Consider the following 19,909-nt stretch of genomic DNA (forward strand, 5'->3'; position numbering starts at 1 on the left):
GTAATAATCTCAAACGACCACATAGCATACAGTTTCCAAAGGAATTACCTGATTAAACAAGATACAAGTGACATGCCACTATGACCAGTTGCTGAACAGGACTCTCCTTTTTCTGATGTCTCTGTTCTAGCCCCAAAGCAAATCTACACAATAACCTTAAAAAGGCATGGCTGAGATTTGAAAATCCCATTATCTTTCTGAGTTCTTCAAATCAGAACCAAGGGTTTCTAAGTAAATACATTTGTAGCCAACAGGTTGGATCCAGATGTAGTCATACTTTGAGCAGACCCACTGAAATCAAGTTTGTTGGATTGTGTCCTGAATGTTTTATAGAATGCTAATGCCACTTGTAATCTAGCTTTGAAAATACCTCCCCATTAACAGCAAAGCATACTTACAGTTTGCTTCAAATCTAGTCATTTACAGGATACTTGTACTATGTACAAGCATGGAATTATATTTCATTCCCCAACACACATAAGACTGACAAAAGAAAGCAGGGCTGGACAACGTCTTTTGGGCTGGGGGCAGGATGACTTCCACCTAACCCTCCCTAGGCTGAATGATGTCAGGGGACATGGCCGTGCCCCCTGACGCCACACAGTCCCAGCTAAAGCGCCAGGTGGAGCTCGTCCAGCTGGCACTTAGGCTGGGGACCGGACTTCACTGTGGCCTGCACACAGCGTGGCCACCCCGGCCAAGGCACTGGGTTGATCCTGGCACCTCGGTTGATCCTGGCACCTCGGTCACGGAGGCTTTGCCTGTCTTATGTCTTCCCCCACTGGGGATGCAGGGCAGGCAAAATTGGTCTGGCTCAGTCCCCTTTGCTCTTCTGTCAGGGGCAGCAAAGGGGAATGAGCCAGCTCAGCTTCACTCCACCTCAGCTTTCCCTTGCTGGGGAGACCTGTGCAGAGGGAAGCAGTCCTCTTCAGGCCCAGCTTGGGGGGTGGGGGGGAGGCTCTGCTGTGCATAGGCTTTCGCTGGCTAAGATGGCCCATACACAGCAAAGCCACCCTGACCGGAGTGCAGGATCCACCTGGTGCCTTGGTTAGGATAGTTTTGTCTGCCCTGCACCTTCCCATATTGCAGAGGACGTGGGGCAGGCTGAGCCAGGCTGGCTGAGTCCCCTTTGCTCCTCTGGCAGGGGAGCAAAAGGGAACAAGCCAGATCAGCTTCGCTCTGCCTGGGTTTTTCCTAGCCAGGGAAAGCCCAGGTGGGGCAAAGCAGTCCCCTCCATGCCCAGCTTTGGCGCACACACACTTTCCCCACCTGGAGAAAGCGTACATGCACCTAAGCCTTGGCCAGGGAAGCACTGCTGGCCCTCCCAATTAGCACTTAACAGTGCACTGAGTTAGGGTGGGGCCTGTGAAGGGAGCCCAAACCTCCATGGATGAGGACCGTGAGCCGGAGGTTCTCCATCCCTGCCTTATATCCTGTGCTTACCAGCATAGCAGAGAGAGCCTGCAAGGACCCATGTCCTGCACCCTGTTTTAACAGCACTGCAAAGAAGGTTCAGCTTTGTGTTAGGGAGGGTACAGTTGCCTGAGCACAATTTCATAAATCCAGGTCATGGGCCTCTGGTTTTCTAAATGAGGAGACCATCAAATAAGGGGTCTCCCTTGAAATAAAGGGTGTCTGAAAATCCTAGTTCAATAGCAGGGCAGAACTCTGCACTCGAGACAGGGCTCCAGCGGAGAATGGCATCACTGCATGTAGTTCTCCCCTTGCCTCTTATAATATGTACTGTACGATCACTCGCCCCATGCTGTGCATTGTGAAGCCCCTGCTCCACACCTTTGTGTCAGCATTGCACCTATAATATGCGCCTATGTAGGCAATGCAGCGTGCAGAGGAGCCCTCAGTGGGTTAGGGCTTGCCTAGTGGCAGTGGCAGGCAGCTACAAGCTGCCCACCATTTGAAACGTCCTGAAGTGCTCCAGAGCAACACGACGTTGAGGCACCGTGGGTAATCAAAACAGCAGGCGGCCCACAGCTGCCTGGCACAACTTGCAGAGCTGCTGTCTCCTGCTGGTAAGCCAGCAGTGATATTGGAGGGGCCCCATCAAAGGGCACTTTGCCTAACCCCCCCCCCTCCCTCCACCCCGACATGGAGCAGGCCTTGAGGTAAGGGACTTGCAAGACTCTCAGAAGCCATCCTGAAAATCATCAACACCACTTAGAGAGGCAAAGGTCAAATCTACACATAGCAGGCTTTGAAAACCTGGCTGTTCGGGCGGGCATTTGGGGTGGGTTAGGGTTTTTTAGAGCAACGTTGTTTTGTTCAGTTGGTTATGTAAATTTGCTGTATTTTGCGCTGTTATTCGTATTGTGCTCCACCTAGAGTGGCTGGGTAGCTGGCCAGGTGGGCGGCTAATAAGTCTAATAAATAAATAAAATAAATAAATAGCTGTTTTATCCTTATCATACTGCAATGATAACTATTGGTCACATGACACCAACGGGCACCAAGAGTTATTACGAAGTATGATAATGGCAAAACTGCTATGTGTCGATTCAGCCAAAATTTCCAGAAATGTCGAGGCCATGGAAGAAAGCTGTCTTTCCCCTCACTTTTTTTTTTTTTGAAAAAATTGGAAATTTCTGAAAAATTGAAAAATAAGCAATACTTATTTTATTTAGTGTACTTTACAGATCTAGTTACTTTGCCGCTTTAAGACAGCCTTCCCCAACCTGATGCCCTCCAGATATTTTGGCCTTCAGTTCCCATCAGCCTCAGACAGCATGGCCAACGTTCAGGAATGCTGGGCAGTGAAGTCCGAAAGGTTGGGGAGGGCTGCTTTAGGAACATAAAGCAGACTTTTTGTTCCCGCAGATATTTTATGTATGACAAAGGGCATCTCTACACCAGCCTAAAATCCTGCATTTTAAACAGGGCTTTCTGCTTCTGTTTTAAATGCAGGATCACCACTGACTGCCTTTACACACGCTCCCTTCCCCCCCTCCTGCTTTTGGTTTCTTTGCGGGATAAGGAAAGGCTTCTTTACACAGCAGCCACGTGATTTGAACTGAGGGAGCACCTCCCTCCCTCCCTGGCATGTGTGCAAAGGGGGGCGGGGAGTCTTGTTTTTGTAGCTTAACTTTTTTCTCTCGGCCCCAATCCTGACCACTTACTTGGGAGTAAGCTGCGCTGAACTCAATGGGACTTACTTCTGAGTAGACATAAGATCACCCTGTACATCTGCAACCCTCAAGTAAGCCCCATTCAACTTAATAGGGTGCTCTGAAAAAAACAGAGGACATTGCTTCTGAGCTTGGTGGGGTGGGGATCAGATGTGTCTCCCTTCGATGCAGGGAGGCATTTTACCCTCTTCTCCCTCCAACTGAGAAATGCAGAGGCAGGAGACACAATCGGCAAGCAATTCTTGCCCTTGCGCCTTCCTTCCTCATCCTGACCGCACCCCCAACAACCAAAAACAAACACCCGCAGCAGGCAGACAGAGCGGTTTCTTCCACTATGGGAAAATTTCACGTGGAGGTCACGCCGCTCCTGTTCCGTGGGCTGGAAAAAATACCCCATATTTTCCGTTTGAGGAAAACACAGGATATGTGGGAGGAAATAGTGGAATAATGACTGGACAACGACGACGTTGTGTAATGGACCCGCACAATTCAGTGAGTGAGCAACCATGAACGTGCAATAAACTTGAGGTGTAGAGATCCCCTTAATTTGCTCATAAAATCATCATTGTATTTTAAAACTTTTAAAAGTAAACTCAGTAGTTTACTTTTAAAAAGTAGTAAATTTGTAATTATTGTCTGAATAGATTAGAAGCACATGACATGACTGCTACAGCACCAGAAGCACAGCACTCTACAGAACAACCCAAGCTGTCAAGAATGCACAATGGTGACTCCAGTCACATGTTGGGAAATTGAGCATAAATGTCTATCAGTAAAATATACTGTAGACCAAAAGAAGGAATGAAAGAACTAACTATGCTAGGAATCTTACAGAGAAGATTAAACTTATTACATAGTTTTTAGAAATCATTTTGGGGAGGAGTAATTTCTGGGTAGCTATATATAAATACTTTGTCTTAAATTCTAAAAGAAAATATTTCATAATCCAAAACTGTTCGATTTTTCCAATTTTTTGGGAAAAAAAAAACAAAAATGGTCCTTGGGAAAAAAAAAAAACAGTTTTTTTCCCCAGGCCTTCACAGCTCTACCACTACCACACAGGAACATGCATATGCAGCCAGGGTTTGTGCTCACCAAAGCCTGCAGAGGAAGAGGACCCCTGTCTTAGTGAGCCTTTGCCTGAATACTCCTAACATTGTCATTACTTTAAAGCAGTGTTAAGTTCCCTATAGCTCTTGAACTCCCCTATTTCCAAACCTTTAAAGGGATGTTTTTTTCTAAGTAGATACTCACAAGTAGATACACAAAGAAGGATGAGGCTCGTCTCTCATCCAACAGATATACTGCATGAGACAAGTGGTATGTGTGTGTGTGTATGTACGTTTCGTAAATGTACTGTGCTATTTGCCACTGTGTTCATGGTCCTTTGAATCTGTATGGGTGAAATTTTAAAAATCCTAACCACAAAACATCATGAGTCTCCACCTGCCCTTAATCACAGTGTAGTCTACATTTAAATAGAGAATTTGGTTTTTTAAAATCAGTTTAGCAGCTTTACACACTAGTACCTCCTATATATATAAGAACCATTTATAACTAAACCACAACAGATGGATGGAAATAGGCTAATCGGTATTAGTCTGATTGGTGATTTTCAAAAATCAGATGAAAGTGGGCTAATGTACTCTGACAGGAAGCTAAGTCTCCTTATGACATCTCCTGTAGTGCATTTACTTCCATCTTAAAACTTTATTACTCTGTTTTTATATTATATGTTAAAACATATATTATGTTTTAGATATTTTGTTTTGCCTCATATTTCTTTCTTCTGTGGCCTCTGGTGGATGCAGTTGTTAAATAAATCTAATCTAAACAACTTTGCAAAATATAACAGTAAGCCTTTACCTGGTTTTTCATGCTAGCATATCTTTTCAGATGTTTAACAAACTCTGGACGAGAAGTGTTTCGTACAACAATAAGAGCTATGCTTCCATCATTCAATCTAAAAATGACATTGTTCAGTTAAAGCATGGAATTGCAACCACCACTGTTTTTGATAACGTGTTTATAAATTAATTAATCAAAACAAGGTATAATTAGAAATACACTTAGTGGCTCTAGCACTTTGCCCATGGCAATATTTTTAAAGTAAAATGCCTGTTCAATTAAGCACCACATCCTATTGTGCCCATGGGAATTTTGCAGTTCTAAAACTAACCCTGGAAATGAGCAGAATCACTCATTGATTAGGCTGCTTGCCTAAACCACTGAGTTCATGACAGAGATGAGGTTTGAACTCCAGGGTTGCCAGCTTGCCTTCATTTGACCCCACATTTCCATTTTGTGTCTCAGTCTCCATCTTGAATATAGCTGCTTGACTGGCAATCCAGGACAAGGGGGGACAGCAGGACCAGTCACCACCCTCTACTGATGTGGAAAAGAGAGTGTTCTAGCTCTCAGTGCCCTGGACTGTGGAACTCTTGGATGTGCCAAGCCGAAGTCCACCGCATCCTAATTCAATCAGGGCAACACCTTTCACATATTAATTGACAATGCCAAGAGCCCTGCATTCTTGTGTGACCTTTGACCTTTGCAGAAGATGGTCTGAGCATCTCTTTTGTTTCCCCAGAAAATCCCTTTCTATATACACCCTACTTGTTGTTGTTGCTGCTGCAGGGGTTATAAGACCACAACTGGTCTTGGAATCCTGAACTTAGTGTGATTCCAAGAGCCAATCTGCTGGAAGACACTTTGCCTGACTCACTCTTGAAAGCATTCAACCCGAGGCCCATCCTTGCACCTCTGCATTGCATGATCCTGCCCAGTAAAAGCTCTACCATAGCCTGGGAACACCTGTTCTCCCTGCCTTTTGGGTTTGCCTTGCCACTGAGGATCCCGCTCCCCTTCACTCTGTCATGCCTCTCAACAGAGCTTGAGGAAAGATCTCCTCTCTCACGCTCTCTCCCTTTTCCTTGTCAGCTCTTTCAACTTCCACCCACTTCTCTTCCCCCGCACGCTAAATCCTCTCTCCCTTTCAATCCAAGCATCACGCAGCAACTACCTCTGGCTCGCTGCCGTTTCTCTCTCTGAGCGGAACATCCTGACAGCGTATCTTTAACCACATTTTGGTTTTGAAAATTACCTATCTGAAATTATTGTACTTCATATTGAAGAGAATTTCCTTTATGATGATTCTAATTGATGCCTTGAGGAGTTTTAGATGGTCATGTAAAGAAAACACCTTATGAATTAAGGCATGGCAGCTACAGAACTGAAGTGGTAGAAGACTTCCCGTGTGACTTGTTTGCTTGCTGTACACCTAAAGACATCAAGGATGAATACTGAGCCCAACCTTTACTGTGTATTAAACACAACCCATCTTACAGCTGGGTACCTTTTCGAGGAGGCCACAGGAATCTAAGAGGTGAACTAGTGGCTTTTTCAAGTGCCGCAACCAGACAATATGAAGGATTCTCTAAAATAACAGAGTTGATCATTTTAGTAGTGATACTAGTCTGGCCCTTCGTTGTACTTCTGTTGCTTTTTGTTCTGCAAATGAGTTTTCACTGTAACTTTTGTATTTTGTATTTGTTACAACAACTGAGTATTTACAATAAACTGAAATCAACCATTCAGCTCAAAAGAACTAGATTGCCTATTAACAAAGCCCCCGGGAGATTATTACTTGATGTCTACCACTTAAGACAGACTTGTAAACTAATGTAATCACTGTAATTATCTAATGATTATTCTAGGTAGAAGACCTCATCAACCTGATCCAAAAACTGATTGCAGTTCCTGAGATTAGGGAGTCAACTGTAGTCCAGCTCAACCCTCTTCATCCTCCTCTCCCAGGCTAAGAGGGTCTAGAGACTGCTCATGACACAAACATGCATCCTGTGGAAGCTAAGGTTTTAGAATAAGATGTCAGAGACATTACCCTAATTCTATAAATCCTTACTGACCTGGTAATAGGTGCCAAGCCTCTGGGTGCCATTGAACAGAGACAAGGGATTGCCATAATGCTCACGTTCAGGAAATGACCCTGGATCCTGTGCCACTGATCCCCGTTGTCTAAATACAACATCATACCGTGTTACTTCAAGCAATCCTAATTAACTTCTGTAAGTGATTAAGCTTGAAAATTTACCAGATTTAAGTCTCTCTTGCTTCTTTCTAAAAACAAATGTATTAGATAAAATAATTAAAAGGCAGTGGATGTAAAATAACAAATAAGAAAATGCAATGTTCGTGCTTGAATAGAAACAAAATAAAAATTTAACACTGAATAAGAGAATTCAAGTAAGTCTTATATGAAAGAATGTTAGGTTTTTGATCTTAAGGACATTATTTGAAAGCAAGTCCCACTGAAGTCAACAGGAATTACTTTTGATTAAGGTTTTCAAATGAAGCATACTAGTGAAAAATTTTAAACTGCTTATAGCAAAATCTGAAAATAAAAGTATCTAATTTCTTTTATATACAGTTTCTAAGTGTGCAATCCTATGGCTGCTAGACAGTGGCTAGAAGGCCATAGGATTTTTCGGTTTTCAGGAACCGACCATGGAACCCACACTCCAAGGTCAGTTCCCAGAAAACCACCCCCCCACACCCTCATAGGCGATGCAGATCATCCCAGGCTCCACACTCATAAGAGCAGTGTGGAGAAGGAGGAAAGAGGGAGTTCCCGGAGGCGTGGAGGGCATGGCGGAAGCATTGTTATGGTGCTTCCTATGGGCCATCCAGCCCCCCACCCCGCGGCGTCCTGGCTAAACAGCCGAAATTGGCCCTCCATACTCCATCCGCTCTGCATTGGACAGGCGGTTCGGAGGCGGCTGCCCATTCTGACAGGATTGCTCCCTTACTGAACTGTTAGTCAGTGGCTAGACAGCCATCGGATACATCGATTTCCAGGAACTAAACTTGGAGCCCACGCTCTGAGGTTGGTTCCCTGAGAACTGACCTTCCCTCCCTCCCGTGCTGCCTCACAGGCAGCTCGGAATGGCCCCGTGCTCCGAAGGGGAGCGCAGAGAGGCGAAAACAAGGCGTTCCAGGGCAGTGAAGGCAGAAGTGCCGGTTCGACACATCCAACATGTCATCCAGCAGCAGCTTCCCTCACTCCGCCTTCCCATGGCTAGACATCTGAGATTGGCTGTCTGGCCGCAAATGCAGGGTGGCTGAAGCGAGGAGGGAACGATCCCCTCCGTGCTTCTCCTGCCTGCATTGGATAGGCAGTCACCTCTGAGTTCAGAGGCGGCCACCTATCCCGGTAGGCTTGCTCCCTCCATCACTTCAAAAAACACGTTCAGTAAGCCGTCCAGTACAATGCTGCCAAGCAAGTAACATTAGTCACTTAATTGTATTGAATTCAATGGTGCTTAAGTTCATTACAACTAGTTCTAAACTGGATTGGGACTGTTATGGATAACATTACATTTGGAATACACAGACTTGTGATTTGTTGATTTTTACCTATCATTTTCCTGGGCATCTTGCTGTAAGTTCTTCAAGGGTAGGAATGATAATTCACACTCTTCTGGCCTAAGAACAGAATAAGATTAGTTCCTATACAGATAACTCTGTTATGAGATCGTACATCAATCTTTAAATATTTACAATATTTTCATCATCTTGATATTTTAAGACTTACAGCACAGTCCTATATATGTCTACTCAACAGTAAATCCCATTGAATGTAATGATGCTTACTCCCAGTCAAATAGATATAAGTTTGCAGTCTAACAATAGTTACAAGTCTGAATTATTATCTAGATTGTAGATATTAAGATATCATTAGATTTTTACAAATTGGTAAAAATATGAATCCACATGTTTTTGTCTAAATGGTACAATTTTTTTTTTATCCTAGAAGTAGCACAAGATTTTATTTTTTAAAATCTATCATACTTCAGACTTGCCAGTGTCTTCATCACAGCAAAATCTTTTCGCTGCTTTGATGGCATCCAACGATGCTTTTCAGCCAAAGCTAGAGTCCTTGCCCCAAAACCAAACATAGAAGAGAACCCAAAGCGAAGTAGTTTGGATGGACTACTGAAAGTACACATGTCCACCGACTGCAGATGCCCTGAAATGGTAACATTAAAGCAAACTTATGTATGGCTTTTTTTACGTTTCATTTTTCCTCACCCATGATGACAGGTCTCAAGTCTCATCATCAAAACCAAATTAAAGCATTTGCTGTTTAACTTCGATAATAATAAAACAGTTAAAATATTTAGAAAGCTGGAGCTCCTATATCTTCTCTCGATAATAAGTGCCTATCTGATGAAAAATGTCTCACTTGATTAAAAAGCAACAACAGTCTATCACCTTCAGCTGGCAAAAGGTTCTCTGTCTGATTTTCAGTGACTCCCACCCACTGCAGCCCCCATGCAACGCAGCCCAGACTGTTCAGGAGGGCCCCTGACCCTCTGGAGAAGCTTTTCAGGGGCACAGGGAGAAGCAGAGGAAAGGATGGGAAAGACTGGTTGTGTGAGCTGCCTTCCACTCCTGCAACCATCGGATTGTGTATAGGAAAAGAAGTGTTATGTGTGAAGGACACAGTTTTTCATTACATGGAGGTTATCTATGAGGTAAGCAGCGTACTCCGAACAATAAGTTTATGTAGGTGAACTAGCACAGGCACAATACGTGTAAGCAAATTTATGAACAAAACATAATATATAGGGAACATACAATTAATCTTGTCTGTATTACACCGTATGAAATGAAACAAGGCAAAATATGTATTGGTTGTTTGATTGTGAGAATGTCTATTTTCCCCTCAAACAGATTCCCAGGGCAGATTCCAGTAATGCTAATTACTAATACTTCCACTGTTCAGGTATACCTTACTAACAGAGGGGAAGTAAATTTATTCTAACTAAGTTATCTAACTAAGCTAGGAAAATAATTTATTTCTAGCCATAGTACACCTTCCAATTGTAACTGAAAAAAATAAAAAAAAACCCAGCGCAGACTTTGGCACATGGCGTCCAGAGTGTGTGCACATGTCTGCAGGAGTCTGGAATTCTCTTGGGATTCCAAATTCAAGTAATTGCCTTCAAAGTAGGAGTAGCAAACACTGCATCACTTCACAAGAGACTGTTGACAATGGAATAGTGGCGAGAGATGGGTGGGGACCCAAGCATGTAAAACGGGAATGTGCCTCACAGTCCTTTCACCCATTGTCATAGGGGCCAGGTTCGCACGATCAGCAGAGGAAACTACACAGTATGGGCAATTTCCACTGCGCATGCCAATCATGTGACCAGCATTTCTCTAATTACCCACGCCACGGGTTGCTGTGGTGTCCAAACCCAGCACGCAGGGCAGGGGTGGATTCTCACCCATCCCACAACCCCTACTGCAAGCCACGGGTTGTAAGGTGGGTAAGAAGCTACCACTGCTGCCTGCATGCTGGGTTCAGACAACACAGCAACCCGCGATGTGGCATGGTTAATTAGGGAAATGCTTGTTGCACAGTCAGTATAAGCAGGGGCGGGAAAAACAATTCATACTGCATAGTTTTCCCTGCTGATTGTGCAAAGCTGGCCAGTGAATTCTCACTTGAGTGGGAGACCCACCTGTGGCAGAACTAGCACACAAATCTCAATATAGCAATGGCAGATTGTGTGTGCAAAGTGGATGAACTGTAATAAACATCCTTCAAAAGGATGCCAGAAATGTACAAAGACACTTATCTCCAGAAGGAGGAATCAGATTTACTAGTAATTATAATACATAAAAATTACGCTCTCAAACTGTAAAGTATACTGAAAACATAGCTATCAAAGAATGACAGCTCATGCTAGAAATTAACAATTAATGGCATTCTGCATTCACATTGAAAAAGCAATGCTAAGCCTCTTATTAACATCTGCTAAGCTGTTATTTGAAACTAATAAAAATAACTTGAATCCAACATTCCTCTTCCATCTACTATGCAGTACCTCCTCCCCCACTTTGACACACTAACAAATGGAAGAATGGAGATGGAAGATGGAAATTCCCACCTTCTACCTCAGCAGTCCCCAGCCTTTTTGGCACCGGGGACCGGTCTCATGGAAGACAATTTTTCCACGGACCGGGGGGGGGGGGGGGGGGATGGTTTCACTGGCAGACTTCCAGCTGCTAGGACACAAATGATGTCCGCATAGCGGACGCCATTTGCGTCCCTGTTCTTTGCAGTAATAGGCTACGGAAAGATTTATGTAGCCTATTACTTGAAGAACAGGGACGCAAATGGCGTCTGCTATGCAGACGCCATTTATGTCCCAGCGGCCGGAAGTCCACTAGAGGCTGGAGCCAGCCAGCAGCTCCGCGGACATGCTGCGGAGCGGAGCCAGCCAGGACTGGCGAGGATTCGGGGGGGGGGGGGGGACGGATCACCTCCCCCCCCCACGGACCCAAGGTAAGGGGGTTTTGCACACCCCTACTACAGCCCGGTTCCTAACAGGCCACGGACTGGGACCAGTCCGCGGACCGGGGCTTGGGGCCCTCTGCTCTACCTTATACCCAGCAGATTAGAAATTAACTCCCCACCACCATTTCCTCATGCAAGAGAAAAGAGAATGAATAGAGAAGGTCCCCAGCTGGATGTCATACTCTGGCTTTCATCTACTTGTTCCAAGCTTATCCAGAAATTGTTGAATTGGAAGCATGGCAGAGCTTACTTACACTTCTTTAGACTACATACATTACTGTGATACTATTCTAAATCATATAATTATTACAAATGTCTAAACAGTATAATCTCATTTACCTCATTAACTTCAATGTGCAAAAAAGTAAATGTATTCTTTTTATATGTGTATAATATTAGAACTACTTATGAACCACCCTGATTTAATATAGCATATTAAGTTCAGTTCCTTTTCTGAAATTCTCAGATACAGAATACTTACCCATTATTATGTGCAATGCTGCTGTTAGTGCATGTTGGACTCCATTCAAAGTATGTGCCAAAATATTTGTAGAACCTGTAAATATTAGAGACAGAGAGGCAAACACTGAAACCATACAAAAGAATACTTTAAAATGGCTCCACTAACCCAGTTAAATCAGGGGTGGGCAACATGCAATCCAAGGGCTGCATGCTGACCTCCCCACCCCCCTGGCTGTCCTCCCAGATTGTTGTAGCTTTTTATTTAAAAAAAATACATCCGGAGTGGCCATTTTGACCCCCTTTTTACCCTTTTAGTGTTCCATAGCTACGAAGGAGCACCAGAAGTGTCAAGATTGGGTTGCAAACAAGCTATTTTTGACTCTTTTGTCAATCCTTAGCTGGTCCAAACACCATTTTAGAAAATTATTTTTAAAATTATTTTTGTATTTTCAGTGCCTCGGACTGGGGGAAGGTGCGGCCTGCGGGGGGTGGGAGGGCACAGTGGCTCCCAGATCTCCTGAAGTTGTCCATCCCTGCATTAAGTGAAACATCTTGTCAAAATATAATCATCTCCATACTAGAATCATGAGTGTCTCACTACCAAATAAGAGATGGTATGGTGGTCATCTGAGCAACTAAATAATATCCATTCACCATCTCTTTTCTCAGTTGCCAACATTAAATTCAATTTGGTACCATGTTATTTAAAATGTAAAATACTGGAAGACCTAGAACGTCTTCCAAGCTCATATATATCTTGGGCAAGTAGCAATTCAAAACCTATCATTTTACCTTTATAATATTTCAACCAGTGAAACACTGTTTGTACTGTTTGTTTTTCCTTGCCTTGCCTTGGAATCTTCAAAGCAAGCCATGCTCTGACCCTTCCCCAGTTATCACCCTGGCTATAACCTAGGACAAGAGTGAGTTCCCACAGCCTATGCTCAGATCCTAAACGTGTTGACTTAGGGATACCAATACTGCTGCTGCACTCCTGCTTGACTTGTTGCGCAAGCGAGGCCCACCACTCATGCAACGAAAAGCTAGCGGGGTTCAAAAAGCTGGCACGCAAGCAGACTTGGATACTGCCATTAGAAACGCTAAGTTCCATATCTTAGAACTGCAGCATAATTGCACCTAAAGGAGCTCCAACTGTGTTTCTTGACTTGGCAAGCTATGCTGTATCAAGGTCCAGGAACTTAAAACCTTCAAACCTGAGGGATGTATCCAATGTTAGTCCTAATCAGAGCAGACCCACTGAAATGAACAGGGCTTAGATTAACATTGGATACAACCCTAAGGGGGCAATCCTATTCAGATAGGCAGCCGCCTCTGAACTCGGAGGCAACCTCCTATCCAATGCAGGGCAGGAGGGGATCATTTCCTCTGCGTTTCTCCTGCCCTGCATTTTCTGCTAGACAGCCAATTTTGGCTGTCTAGCCATGGGGTGGGGGGGGGAGCACGGGAGGAGGCTGCTGTACGACACACTGGATGTGTCATACAGGCATTTCCGCCCTCCCCACCCTGGAACGCCCCAGACACGTCCCTTTTTGGCCACTCCGCGCTCCTCTTGCGAGCGCGGAGGAAAGGGCTGTTCTGCACTGCCTCCGAGGCAGCGCGGAAGTGAGGGGAGGTCAGTTCTCCAGGAACCGACCTCAGAGCACAGGCTCCGAGGTCGGTTCCTGGAAAACAACATATCCTATGGCCATCTAGCAGCCATAGGATTGCTCCCTCTGTAGTCTTTGTCTAAAAGGTACTAATCCTAATTGAATATTTTATATTCTACTTTTCTCTACACAAAGTAAAGGCTCTAGATAACTTCTCCTTTTGTTTAGTTCTACAGCTTCATCATGATTATTACTATTCTGATGCTTAACATTTATTTGGCATTAACAACAATACTAGCAAGACACGTAACCATGAATAAAGGCTTCTTATTCCTTGAAGATCACAGATTTTACATTTTACAGTGACAGCACAGCAATAATTGAAGGCCTATTTATTAAAGGGTATTTTAAGACTGCTCAAGTTGTGGCATTTCTCACAATATTGCAAATATGTATTTCACAAACTACAGTCTGTAAAATATAACTTAGGCTCAAATGCTTCTGTTTCTTCTAACATCAACTACTAACCAATCCTTATTCCGAAGGATGCCAAACAGGACAAAAGTATCAGCAGTTCACGTAAAAGCATGACTGACAAAGGTACCAGAGAGAAATTGTGGGGGGAAATATCCTTGGAAGTGCAAGCACTCCTGCAGAACAATTAACTTAATTAACCAGACAACATGAATATTCATAAGTCTGTTAATGTCTCCCACATCCAAACAGATAAATGTGATGTAATGACTTCCTAGTCAAGCATATCTAAGAGTCTCGTGAAAATTGCACCAACATTGTGGTTCTTTGCCCAAACAACTGAGTGTCTCATAACAATATTTTATTCTCCACAAATTAATTGGAAGCAGGAATTAATGTAAGTGAATGATTTAGGACTATAAGATTTACAGTCCATATATACATTTCCCTTTGTTCTACAGCAATTAAACGGCTTTCCCCGTCCTTCCAGTTTTTCTCCTTTTTATCCAAATCCCTCTGTACTGTTCCTCAGCTGTAGTTCCCATAGCAACAAACGCTATTCCTAAATGGCCAGCAGTACCACCACAGGCTGCCTCCATCTGATTGGTTTTATTTTGACTACAGTATAGTAGCTTGATATATTGGCCTAGCAAAACCTTCTTTCCTGCAGAGGACACCCTCTTTCAAGAACAGATAGATAGATAGATAGATAGATAGATAGATAGATAGATAGATAGATAGATATAAATAAAGCCTGGAAAGCTACAGTTGAGGCACATATTGGCTGTCAGAATTCAGGAAATGGGTGGCAGTCTTTTACTCAGAATTTTGTTTTCATAACCAGCTAAATTCAGATTTTATAAAATGTACTCCTGTACAAAGCTAACATTCTAATAGCATATTCTTCAAGCACCCAAAACATCTCCTTTATAGACTTTAGCAAGTCTAATATAAGAGCTTCTCTAAAATGCATTTAGAAGAAAAATGTTAAAAGTTAATTATTTGTTAGATGCTAATTTAAATCCGTTTCATCACCTTGCAGTCTGACACAAACATCTCTCACTTGTGATACACACATTCTTATTAATACAGAGAACTAAGCCTTCTAAACTGTGCAGAGTAAGATCTGGAGAGATTCCATTCCATGTCACCTAGCTTTCACAGCAACTATAATGACAAGTGAAGGTCAAGAGTGTTAGCCTAATTTTTGTTTGCTCCATGTAATTAGTATTATTTCATGCTTCTTGCTAACTCAGTCCCTGTTCATCTTATTCTAACTCATATATCAACTTTGTTTGCCAAGTTTAAATAGTTTTACATTGTGTGTAGGGGGGGGGGGTATGTCTCAAAGTCAATATAACACCCATAGCAAAACAAAGCATTCTGCATTTTATTTTAACGTTTTACTTAAGGTACATTTAAACAATAGCACTGAGAGAAATGAAATGCAAGGTGAACTGGCACAGTTGCTCTAAATCATCTTTATAGATTATGAATGTGTAAAAATCTAACATTGACTGATAGATCGGAGAGGGGTTTTTCTACTCCGGCAGCCACCTCTTTGCAAGCATATTTTTCCACAGCAACCCAGAGTGTTAGCTTAGGTCTGCTGCCATCCAACCATTGCTCATATAGGGTTGTATCCAATAATGTCATTGTGCTAGTGAAAAGTTTCTACCACTTGCAGAAACCATTTTTATCCTTGTGCAAGTGTCAAATCCAATACTTGATTCTGCTTGTGCAAACTACTGCCAGTTGGCTGATTCACAAGCCGTTGTGCAAGCTGTTGCGGAAGCTGTTCTGCAAATCGCTACACAAGGTGCTACATGACCCATTTCAACTTCATTAGACTAGGTGTTGCTTGCACTAGTTGTACTAGTTCTGATAGCAGTTGTCCAACCCCTAGCAGAACAACGCCAACTCTTACAATTTCTCCGCTAGCATAATGTTGGTTATAACCCAGAACCAGTGCAACTAGTGCAAGCAACACATAGTCTAATAAAGTCGTAATGAGTTGTGCAATGTCTTGTGCAATGATTTCCAGAACAACTTGTGAAACACCTTGTGCAGCCACATGCACAACAGCTTGCACATGCAGAATCAAAGTACTGGATTTGACACTAGTGCAAGAAAGCCAGGGTTTCTCCAAGCAGTAGAAACTTTGCACTAGCAGAATGACACCACTGGATAAATCCACACTGAAACAACGGCCAGCACTTTTGCTGTTCTTCCATAAATGGTCTCCAGTTAAGGCCAAAGGTTGGTTTTACGGGGGCCATACCTAAGTCTGTGAGGAGAAGACAGACTTCTACTGAGAGCCAGCCAAAGAGTATGGCATGTGTCATTAGCAAGGACAGATTACTGGAATCTTTTGAATAATCCAAAGGATAAGTAGGCAATAATAGTATATATTTTAAGAACACACTACACAATATCAAATTTGGAGGAGATTCTAAATCATCACACCACAACAACTATTTTGTAGTATTCTTCATATTTATACTGTCACCTGCTGGTATTATTCCAAGAGGAAGTTGTGCTCTAATTGGTACAAGTATATCATCACTGTCCCTTCCATCATCCATCTGGGCTCTAAGTAAAAGACCATGAGCGACCTCACTGGCAGTCCCATCTCCACCAACACAGACAACCCTAAAGCAGAAAAAATGGCAAGGAATGCAATTCAGTGTCAGGCACCGTGTATGATCAAGTTGAAACTGATTACTTTTATAATTTTTCTAGGGCAGCATATTGACCACATGCACTCCAGTACAATTATTTACGTAATTTTGACTTATTTAACCTTTACAAATATGATAATTTCCAGGTTGATCTTTCTGATCAGTGAAACCGGATAAGAATAGAATTCAACTGTAGAAAAGAATATCATGCACACAAACACATTTTCCTTCTTTTAATGGCTACAAGCATGCAATTCTTATTTTTCACTTAATGCAGTGCAATTTACACTACAGCCTGCTATTGTAATTTGTACCCTCATTTTACTAGTTTTAACAAAATGAGGACAAAATAAGATGGGAGGAGGAGGAGGAGAACGATGTAGACTACTCTGAGATCCTTAGACGAAGGGCAGGATAAAATGTTATAAATACATACATAATTTCAAATCAAACAACACTTTTTGACAAGTCGTATGTGGAAAAGAGATCTGTTACAAGGTAGAGTCCAAATCTGGCAGAATGAGTTTGTAAAATATATCTGACTCTTTGCCATAAAAATATGGATGGGCAAATTCAAACAAATAGACTTTATTTTATCCATAACTGAGTTACTAACTTTTATACTTCTGCATTTAATAATGCACAATAATACACACAATAATACTTATCATTTGTATGGTGCTTTCAAGTGTCCAAAGCTCTTCACAAGCATTATCTAGCTACAATTGTTACAACAGCCCTGTAAAGTAAGTCAGTATTATATGCCTCATATTGCACAGAGGCTGGGGGTGGGGGGCTTACCTAAGGCCACCTAGTAAGTTCACGGCAGAGGAGAGATTTGAATCAGCAACATCCTGATTTGTATCTCAGTCTTAGTCACTATGCTACAGCAGTTTTCAAATCATAGTAATTTTGCATAACTGATTTTATCCCAGTTTTGTCAACGGCCATATTCTTATTGCCTTTAACAGTTACATTAGAACAGAGTCGACATGGTGTAGTTGTTAATGTGACAAACTAAGACTGGAGAGATCTGAATTCAAATCCCTGCTCGGCCATGAAGCTTGCTGGGCGACCTTGGGCCAGTCATCATCTCTCACCTCACCCAGCTTCCATCAGCCCCAGCCAGCATGGCCAATGGTCAGGAATGCTGGGAGCTGTAGTCTAAAACAAGGGGAGCACCAGGCTGGGGAAGACAGGCCTAACCTTCTTCACAAGGTTGTTGTGAGGATAAAATCAAAGAAAGCATAAAATCAAAGAAAGCAAACAGAATACATGGATCTGCTTCTTGGAGGAAGGACGAGACATAAATGTATTAAGTATTAACAAAATCTACACCTCTCTTCAATGCCAACATGTTGGTCCAAAACTTTTGAACAGGTTTATTTGTTTACAGTTATATATCTGCATAGCATTCCTGAAATAACATCTTACTACCAACGCCTCAAGTTTCAGAGGTTCAGCACTCGGTACATCCCATCAGAAGCAAACTGGTACAGATGGTCTTGAATAGGCATTAAGTAGTATTCGGTTGTACATTGTTAGCAGTTCCAATAAACTGGTTATTTGAAAGAGAAATCTAACATTTATTTTATTAGTGTAAGAAAGCATGAGAGATGAGGAAATGAGAACATTTATTAATTGCCGATTGCCCAATTAAAATATTCGAAACTTAAGAGTTATCATTTTCTTTCATCAGATTCAGTATATGCATTAATAATTATTTCAATTATTAACGCATGTACTAAATATGATCAAGGAAAATGATAACTATTAAATACTTGAATTCCAGGTTATGGGGCCCATACACCTATTTCATTTGTACACATCTGAAATTAACACCTTGATTTAAAAGACCTACAAGTGCCCTGATGCACTGAGGTCTTCTGAACATAGACCGATTCATTTGGTGGAGAAATTCTGTGTGCACAATGGAACTCCTGTCTCAAATAGCGGGTTTGCGGAAAACCTCTGTTGTGATGCAAGAGATAGACTCCCATGGATTATTTAAAAACCTTTGCTCCTTTGTCACTTATGATATTTTCCCTGAGTTAACAGCATCCTTACAGTAAGGAAAACAGTGAAAGAGACTCTTACCCATGAAAAGGCTTTAGATCACATTCCTTAAGCAATGCAAGAGCATGTCCTTCATGTTCAGTAACTATGAAAGATACATCATTCGTTATAACACAGAAATGATTAGAGACCATTTTAAACACTCAGCTTCTCAATTTAGAACAATAAGCGTGTTTTAGAAGCCATAAATTACAATCCAAAGAGCTACTCAGTGTACCCAGTGGGATTTGTGCCTTTTCCCTTAGAGCAGCAGACCTCAAAGACAAATACCAAGTTCTCCTGACTTTTCCAAACAGACTGCTATGCAGTATGTGGTAGTGCAGATCTAGAAACACAATTCTAAAACCCCTGTGGGCATACGGAACCAATCCGCTAGTTTTTATGGATTATGGTCATGGAAATTATTTCTCCCTCTAATTTTGGAACATAAAAAAGTTGTAATAACTTCTTAACAGTTTTGTAAATGAAGAGTAGATTGTATACTTAAGCTACATAAATCATCTCCTATTTCTCAGGCAAGACAATAGATATATTTCATTTATAGAACACTAGTTATTGACTTATGAGGTATACATGTCAGCACAAGAATAAACAGGTATCTTTTACAACAGGGATGGGCAGAAGGTAGATCATGATCTACGGGTACAGTGTTCTTTGTTGCAAGGCGCAAGGACCATCACCTCAAATATGAATTTCTCCCTCTCTCTCTCCCTCTCTCGTTTTTGCATTAGCTGTACATGCTCTGCAGGAGCTCTCTACCTTTACCTTGTTGTTTAGCGGAGCGCCAGCTGCTATGATCTGGGCTACCAAAGAACACTTCGGGGATAGGGAGCCACAAGACCTGCCACTCATCAGCTGTAAAGCTTTACTCCCCCTGTAAAGGTCGGGGGAGAGGAGGACAATGCAGGAGCAATCAGCCAATAAACTCTTGTATGGGAGAAGCTGAAGAGGAAAGAGCAACATGACTGGCTAGCTGCAGCAGTGCACAGGGCAGGTGCTGGAGTCGGAGGGGGAATTGAATGTGTGTGCATTCATAAGCAATGTAGGGAGATTTTGCAGCACTGAGCAGAGTGGAGCACTCTC

General features: G+C 42.5%; 1 protein-coding gene across 25 annotated transcripts in view; it reads right to left on the reverse strand.

Moving 5' to 3' along the window:
- Positions 1 to 19,909, reverse strand: part of CERKL (CERK like autophagy regulator) — a 64,533-nt gene that overhangs the window by 6,183 nt on the left and 38,441 nt on the right. For 11 of the 25 annotated variants that reach the window (XR_014785011.1, XM_084814960.1, XM_084814947.1 and 8 more), the window contains 8 exons: positions 18,848 to 18,911; positions 16,579 to 16,721; positions 12,008 to 12,082; positions 9,009 to 9,186; positions 8,574 to 8,642; positions 7,252 to 7,277; positions 7,067 to 7,175; positions 5,007 to 5,103 (listed from right to left, as the gene is read on the reverse strand). Coding sequence is in view for 19 of the 25 variants with exons in the window: in XM_084814960.1 (XP_084671086.1) it covers positions 5,007 to 5,103; positions 7,067 to 7,175; positions 7,252 to 7,277; positions 8,574 to 8,642; positions 9,009 to 9,186; positions 12,008 to 12,082; positions 16,579 to 16,721; positions 18,848 to 18,911 (761 nt within the window). In the remaining 6 variants the exon portion in view is untranslated. Of the gene's footprint in view, positions 1 to 5,006; positions 5,104 to 6,243; positions 6,421 to 6,456; positions 7,176 to 7,251; positions 7,278 to 8,573; positions 8,643 to 9,008; positions 9,187 to 12,007; positions 12,083 to 16,578; positions 16,722 to 18,847; positions 18,912 to 19,909 lie in introns of those variants that run through there. The other 14 variants (XR_014785043.1, XM_084814970.1, XM_084815018.1 and 11 more) reach the window with 14 other exon arrangements.

This window comes from Heloderma suspectum, chromosome 1 (assembly GCF_057233095.1).
Source record: "Heloderma suspectum isolate Gila_16-S chromosome 1, 16-S_ref, whole genome shotgun sequence".
NCBI lineage: Eukaryota > Metazoa > Chordata > Lepidosauria > Squamata > Helodermatidae > Heloderma > Heloderma suspectum.